A 7,596-nucleotide genomic window follows, 5' to 3' on the forward strand; every position below is an offset into this window, starting at 1 on the left:
CACTTCCATGGCAGAATATGTCATCAGGACAACCAGAGCTGGCTCAGAATAAAGTCTCTCTTACTCTTTCAAGGTGATGCTGTGCTTGATGTCAAGAGGTTTTAATGCCAAGGATGACCCCTTTCCCTAGAACAGTCGCCACGTGGCGATCAGTGTCAAGCTCCAGCATGGGACACTCATGCTGAGTGGTCCATGTCATATAGAGCTGGGCCTGCACCTTTTTGTTTGGTTCATTCTGAGCTGCCCGTTGGATGCTCCTGCATTTGTTTCAGAGCACTTGCCTTGTTTGCTTACAGAGTATTGGTCACAACATTTGATTGTTAGCATCCAGCCTTCTCCTCCGTCATTTCTTCATGTTGTATGGCCTTTCCTGGGGAGACATGCACAAACGTCTATTCACTCCAGCATCCAGCAGGCTTGATGTCAGCCTGCCTCAAGCTAGAATCACTAAAGAGGAGGGAACTGAGATCTAGAGAAAAGTGCCTCCAAGAGATCAGGCTCAGGCAGGCCTGTAGGGCATTTTCTTAATTAGTGATTGATGTGGGAAGACACAGCCCATTGTGGGTGTGGCCATCTCCGAACTGGTGGTCCTGGGTTCTATAATAAAGCAGGCTGAGCAAGCCAGAGGAAGCCAGCCAGTGAGCAGCTCCTCTCACCCTGCCATGGCCTCTGCCTCAGCTCCAGGTTCCTGCCCTCTATGAATTCCTGTCCTGGCTTCCTTCAGTGACGGACAGTGATGCGGAAGTGTGACTCGAGTGAGCCCTGTCCTCCCCAGGATGACAGCAATAGTAACTCTAATTAGGATACCCAGATAAGACACCAATGACTGACTAGAAAGGAACGGTTCTACCCAAGTCTGTCTTGGTGAGTGTACTGGGGCTATTTTCAGACTTCTGCTTGCCTTAGAGTAACTGACTCTACTGGCTCTTGTAGATTGAAGTTCTTTGGGCTAATTCTTTCATTTTGTTTGTTTGTTTGGTTTTTCAGGACAGGGTTTCTCTGTATTGCTTTGGAGGCTGTCCTGAAACTCGATCTGTAGACCAGGCTGGTCTCGAACTTAGAGATCTGCCTGCCTCTGCCTCCCAAGTGCCACCATTGCCTGGCTAGGTTGATTTTTTTCAATAAAATTATACAGAACAATTCATCTTCAGTTACAACATTCTTTATGATGTTTTTTCCTCTAGCCTGCTTCCTTCCGAGATAGCCAATCTCTCCTTAGCCCTGGTCCCCCACTTTGGCTGTGGTCCACCGAGTCTCATGACTCTTGGCTCACAGGTTCCAAGATACTGCTTAGGGCAAGTACTTTTCTAGCTGGCTGGCCTGCCCCCCTCCCCAAGCATGAACTAAATTAATTTAACTCCCAAATTCCTGAGATGCTTCACCCTCTCTTCTGGGTATCCCTCAGATTAAAAAAAAAATTCCATTGCTTACAAAAAACTTCTTAGTCTGGCCCCCCACAGACATCAAGATGATGAACTCCTCACACTACTTGCTTTGCCTTAAAGTCTTTAAAAAATGATTTAACTTTATGTTTATGGGTGTTTCACTTGCATGTAACCCTGTGCACTATGTGCATGCTTGAAGAGGCCACAAGTTGCTGAATGCACTGCACTGAGTTACCGACAGTTGTGAGTCACCATGTAGTTACCGGGTACTGGCTATGGAACCTAGGTCCTTTGGGAGGAGCAACCAGCACTCTTAACCACTGAGCCATCTCTCCAGCCCTGATGCCTAAAGTCCTGAGAGATAAAATACCCCAAAGTCCACAGTTTCATTCATTAAACTCTAGGCTAACCTAACATCTATGATCACTATTGCATCTATGTTTCCATGTAGTATTCACATATTTAAAGGGTTCCATCAGGCATGGTGGGTGGCATTGCCCTTAGTTCTAGCACTTAGGAGGTGGCGACAAGAGGTTGACTGGGTGGAGGCTAGCCTTGGCAACATAGTGAGTTTGAGACCAGCCTGGGTTGCCAGGACATCCTGTCTCAAAACAAAGCAACAGCAACGGAACTTAAATTAAATTAAGGATTAGATTATTGGACGATTAGCTAAGTAATCCATGGTACAGCCATCGGTGAAACAATACAGCCTTTACAAAAACAAGAACAGTCTGGTGAGAACCAGTGAGTCAGGACGTTTGCAGCAAGGGGCAGAGCAGCTTGGGGAATACACATGTGAGGAAAAGGATGAGAAGGAACAAAGAACCCAGCCATTTTGCTTGTGCACAGACAAGACATCTTTGATAAGAGACACGAAAAGCATATAGTGTGATACTTTAATTTTGAGTGCAGCTACATGGCTGAGAAAAGAGAGTTTCTGCTACAAAACTGAGCCTTTCACACACGAAACACATGAACAACCCTGTTCAAAAATAAGGTGGGCAGCCGGGCGTTGGTGGCCCACGCCTTTAATCCCAGCACTCGGAGGCAGAGGCAGGCGGATCTCTGTGAGTTCGAGGCCAGCCTGGTCTACAAAGTGAGTTCCAGGACAGCCTCCAAAGCTACAGAGAAACCCTGCCTCGAAAAACAAAAAAAAAAAAAAAAAAAAAAAAAAGAGAGAGAGAGAGAGAAAAATAAGGTGGGCAGGTGGTGGCCCACGCCTTTAATCCCAGCACTGACAAGGCAGAGGCAGGAGGATCTCTGAGTTTGAGGACATCGTGGTTTATAAAGTGAGTCCTAGGACAGCTATGACTGTTACACAGAGAAATGCTGTCTCAAACCGCCCCCCACCCAAGTGAGCAAAAATGGTCTGTATGGAATACCTTTTGTAGGATGATGAGGCCAGAGGACAGGTTACAGGGCCAGTCTTCCAGTCTCCACTTGAACTGTGTGTGCTCCATTTGTATTTCATTATTTACTTGATCATGTTTCAGGGACAATAATAATAGTTCTAGTTGAAGCTTACTATGTGCTTGTGTGCTGTTTACTGTATAGCAATATTTCTGTGTATTATCTCATTTAATCTGCAGGCCCAGTAAGTAGGTGTGTGTGTGTGTGTGTGTGTGTGTGTGTGTGTGTGTGTGTGTGTGTGTGTGTGTGTGTGTGCGCGCTTGTTGCATGTAGCCTTCAGGGGAGGATGTTGGGTATTTCTGCTCTATCCTTTTGAGGCAGAGTCTTCCATCAACCTAGAAGCTTGCTGTTTGGGTAGGATGGCCAGCTGGCGCCTAGGACCAGCCAATCTCCACCCTTCACCCTCTCCAATGCTGGGGTTATAGGCATGCCTAGGTTTTTACATAAGTGTTTGGGATTTGAATTCAGGTTCTTGCACTTACATACTAAGTACTCTTAGCCCTGCCCCAGTAGGTGGATTTCCCCCTCCCCTCCAGTTTCAGGTGAGGAACCCAAAGACAGGAGAGGTGAAGTCCTGTCCTGTCGTAGTGTGCATTCCGAAGCACTGGTTCTGGGTTCCTAGTGGCTTGCTGAAGAATTCAGGTACTTCTGCTCTGCTTACTGAACTGTCATTCGTTCTTTGGTTCCTGCTGGGTTATCTTGCATTTTGCAAGAGCTCTTGGTGTGCCTTCATTGCAGGGCCTCAGACAAGCCACCTATCTGGCTTTAGGGATCCCCTGGCTTCCCTGAAGTCAGGCTGAGGGTGAGTCGAGAAACAGGTCAGCCTGGAGCAAGAAAAAGGCTAGAGCCCCTTCAGTTCCAGAACAGAAGCCTGCAAGGATGAGTGAACTTCCTTCTACCCGCTCAGAGAAAGCAAGGGTGACTCACAGAAGTAAATGTCCAGGTCTCTTGTACATGCAGAGGTCCAAAGTCACCCAAGGTGGAAACCAGCCAGAGAGCTGATCAAGAGTTGGGAGAGCCATGCAAATGAGGCTGACCTGGGAGTCAGGACAGAAGTGAGAAACTGAAGCACCTGCCTGGAGACTGTGTCGAGAGAGAGGAGGCTTGCCAAAGCTGGTAAGGAGGGAAGGGTGGGAGGGGTGGAGCAGGTGGCATTTCTTGGTATGAACTGTGACCTGGAAGGCAGACTTCTGGGCCAGTTTTAAAGCTCTGCAACCCTGGCCCTGGAGCCCTGGCCAAGTCACTTTACATCCTGAGCCCTGGTCTCACCACCTATCAGATGGGCATTAAAATCATGCTAACCCTGTGCTGACCACCCACTGTGCCACGCTAACGGCGACTCTATCCTCACAGCAGCCTGTAAGGAGGGCTCACGAGCTTCTTTGATAGAGGGAAGTGAAGTTATCTGTTCAGTTCAGCAGGAGTCTTGTTTCCAATGGTGAAGACTCTTTACTCCTCGGTTTATCTTGTTTCTAGGCTGGGTGTATAGAATCAAATGGCTTCATAAAAGTGGAAACAGTTGTAAAAGGCAATTAGGTTTTCTAGATGTGTTACCATATTCAGCTTCCAGCAAGGACCAGCCCCCTTGGAAAACCATCAAGTGCCACCAGAATGCCAGTTCCCTGTGCCCGCTGGCAGGATGCTGTCCAGGCGGGAAGCTGGGACCCACAAGCCACTGAGTGTCTCCCAGAGACCCTGAACTCTGCTGTGGGTACTGAGAGAAGCATCTCTGACAAGGACCAAGGCAACAGTCGCATCTCTTCACAGACCATCCCTTCAGAGCTGTGGCCATCACACTTCAGAGAACGGAGGTCTGATCTAAGGTGACAGGGGAAGGTCTTCAGGGATAGAAGACAAGCTTACCAGAACAAAGTCGCCATTGTCTTTCTTTTTTTAATGGTTTATTTTTATTTTACATGCACTGGTATTTGCCTGCATGTACATCTGTGGGAGGGTGTTAAATCCCCTGCAGCTGGAGTTACAGACAGACATGAGCTGGGAACTGAACCTAGGTTTGGAAGAGTAGCCAGTGCTACTCTCCAGACCAAAAATTAACATTTTCAAGTAACAGAATTAAGAACAAAGCCGGGTGGTGGTGGCGCACACCTTTAATCCCAGCACTCGGGAGGCAGAGGCAGGCGGATCTCTGTGAGTTCGAGGCCAGCCTGGTCTACACAGCGAGTTCCAGGACAGCCTCCAAAGCCACAGAGAAACCCTGTCTCAAAAAAACCAAAAAGACGAAGAGAGGAGCAGGCTTTGGGGAATTTGATAGATCTTACTGGTTTGGCCAGCAAGTGAAGTGTGTGACAGGCAACTCCCTTGTGCAAGGAGGAGGTTCCAGCATTTTAGAAAAGAAATGAGGGCCTAAGAGAGGAAACCCAGAAGACTTGCCCTCATGGTGATCTCGAAAGAAGAAACTGTCACCTTTACCTTTCCAGTCCAGGGATTTCAGGTACGAAAAGAGCCACCCCCTGACCTGTATCTGCTCATCATTCAATTGGTTGCCATGCCCCCCTGTGTGTGTGTCTGTGTGTGCAGTTTGGGTCTCCCAGGCACCACTCTGGCAGCTCTGTGGCCTTGACTCCAGGCAGGTGTGTGTGCTGAGGCTGCAGCCGGGGCCACCTGGCAGCCAGGAGCCGTGAGCATGCTGTCATGGAAACGGCCCTGGGGTTGGCAGTGAGGCAAGGCGGCAGTTTACCAAGGCAAGGCGGATTCAGGAGAGGGAAAGACCGGAAACTCATACTCTTCAGAGTGGTCTCTCTGACCCCACAACTGCAGTCCACAGAAGCCCAGGTGGGTGCTGGAAGAAAGAGGGAGGAGCCAGGGAAGGTGAGAACTGGGACACCCCAGAGTAAGGGAGTCTACTTCAGAGTTGTTCACCAGGACCAGGACCGGAGCCAGTTAGTCAGCTGTGATGAGTTGGCCTTTGGCCCAAAGGAAGGAGCAGAAAGGGGGCTGGCATTTGTCCCCAGTGGAGGGACAGACCAGGGAATTCACACAGTCCCTCTCTGCTCTAGTCAGGGATGTGAGGTTGCAGGGAAGGAAACCTACTAAATGTGTGGTGCTCTCTCACTCCATACAGCCAAGGCAGCCTAGAGCGAATGCCCCAGTGCTGCCTCCCACTGCTGGTGCTTCCGGCAGGGTGACAGGCAACTGTGTAGCTTTAGACTTAAGTCTGTGACCAGGACTGGGTGTTCTTAGACAAAACACTTTCAGACATGCATGCTTCCACCTGTAAAATGTGGATGGACAGTTTTTAGCCTCTCAGAGCTGAGGGCTGCTGACCAAGCCCAGGGACAGAGCCCATGGGTGTGCTTTACTCTTTTCCTCTACCAGGACATCTCCTGTGAAGCTCCCTGCATGTGATCCGAGGATGGCTGAGCCACAGAGCCAGGAGCTTACAACTGAGTGCCCTGTCTGCTGGAACCCCTTCAACAACACATTCCACACCCCCAAAGTACTAGACTGCTGTCACTCCTTCTGTGTGGAATGCCTGGCCCACCTCAGCCTGGTAGCCCCAGCCAGGCGCCGTCTGCTCTGCCCGCTCTGTCGTCAGCCCACCGTGCTGGCTTCAGGGCAACCAGTCACTGACTTGCCTACAGACACTGCCATGTTGACCCTGCTCCGCCTAGAACCCCACCATGTCATGCTCGAGGGCCATCAGCTCTGTCTCAAGGACCAGCCCAAGAGCCGTTATTTACTTCGTCAGCCTCGGGTCTATACCCTGGACCTTGGCACAGAGCCTGGGAGTCAGACTGGTCTCCCTCAGGATACAGTCACTGACACGGTGCCCGTGCCCATCCCCAGCCACTACTCTCTCAGAGAGTGCATCCGCAACCCTCACTTCCGGATCTTTGCCTACCTGATGGCTGTTATCCTCAGTGTTACCCTACTGCTCATCTTCTCCATCTTTTGGACTAAGCAGTTCTTTTGGGGAATGGGGTGAGCACTCTCTCTGTTCCAGCACAAGGAACCGAGCCATTCTCTGTGGTTGCTGGAATGGGGACTACTGAGCCTCCTTCGATGTCTTCCTTGTAGTATTGCTCATCTGACAGCCTAGAGACATGCGTCTGCTTTGGAGAACACAGATGGCTCATTTGATGAAAAGCTTTGACCTGAAAATGAACTATGGAGTCATGGAGTCCAGGGAAGCAGCTCTGTGGTTCCTCGGCCACATAGCAAGTAGTGCCAAAGGGCTGGACAGCACTGTCCAGACATCTGACTACAGTTGAGATGAGAGCTTGTGGACAGCACTGTCCAGACATCTGACTATAGCTGATAGCTTGTGGACAGCACTGTCCAGACATCTGACTATAGTTGATAGCTTGTGGCATCTTTCACTGGAGCTGTGTCCTGCTGTTCATGTGTTACTGAGTTCTGGAGGGTTTCAATTTGTGGACCAATGTATTTGTCTCCCCCTTCAGCTTTCTCTCCAATTCTTGTCACCATTCCCAGTAAAACTAGCCTGCATTCTTTAATTCATTGGTTTCTTTCTTCCACAACCATCTATTGGGCAGAGACTGAAAGGGAAGAACAGACAGGCAGGCCCTGGGGTGGCAGCGGAAGGGAGGGCGTGCAGAGTGATTTCTTCAGCACACAGCAAGAAGAAATGGATCTAAAGGCAAAGGAAGCCCCTAGGGCAGACAGCTGAGGTCAGCACCCTAACTCTGGCCTGGGAGTTAAGGTCCGCTGGGCAGAGGTAATGCTTTAGCTGCATCTCAGGCTGGAGTAGCCTGGGGCACGGGGTGACCCTAGTTTTCTCTTCATATGGCAGAACTCAGGAACCAAGATTCTAAAATTC

General features: G+C 49.7%; 1 protein-coding gene and 1 long non-coding RNA gene across 3 annotated transcripts; both read left to right on the forward strand.

The window, feature by feature from the left end:
* The first annotated feature begins 638 nt into the window (after positions 1-638).
* Positions 639-4,785, forward strand: LOC121144056. Its single transcript, XR_005881396.1, has 3 exons — positions 639-864; positions 3,756-3,911; positions 4,359-4,785. It is a non-coding gene; the product is annotated as an uncharacterized LOC121144056 (long non-coding RNA).
* Positions 4,786-4,911: 126 nt separating this feature from the next.
* Positions 4,912-7,273, forward strand: Rnf183 (ring finger protein 183). Of its 2 annotated transcripts, none has more exons than XM_040757398.1 (2): positions 4,912-5,588; positions 6,132-7,273. In XM_040757398.1, exon 2 carries the CDS (start codon positions 6,169-6,171, stop codon positions 6,739-6,741), a length of 573 nt encoding a protein of 190 aa, XP_040613332.1. In that variant the 5' UTR covers positions 4,912-5,588; positions 6,132-6,168; the 3' UTR covers positions 6,742-7,273. The 2 variants fall into 2 exon arrangements, with proteins under 2 accessions (XP_040613332.1, XP_040613333.1); XM_040757399.1 differs by having other exon boundaries at positions 4,912-5,247.
* The last annotated feature ends 323 nt before the right edge of the window (positions 7,274-7,596 follow it).

The sequence above is a fragment of the Mesocricetus auratus genome, unplaced genomic scaffold, assembly GCF_017639785.1.
Source record: "Mesocricetus auratus isolate SY011 unplaced genomic scaffold, BCM_Maur_2.0 Super-Scaffold_100014, whole genome shotgun sequence".
Classification (NCBI taxonomy): Eukaryota; Metazoa; Chordata; class Mammalia; order Rodentia; family Cricetidae; genus Mesocricetus; species Mesocricetus auratus.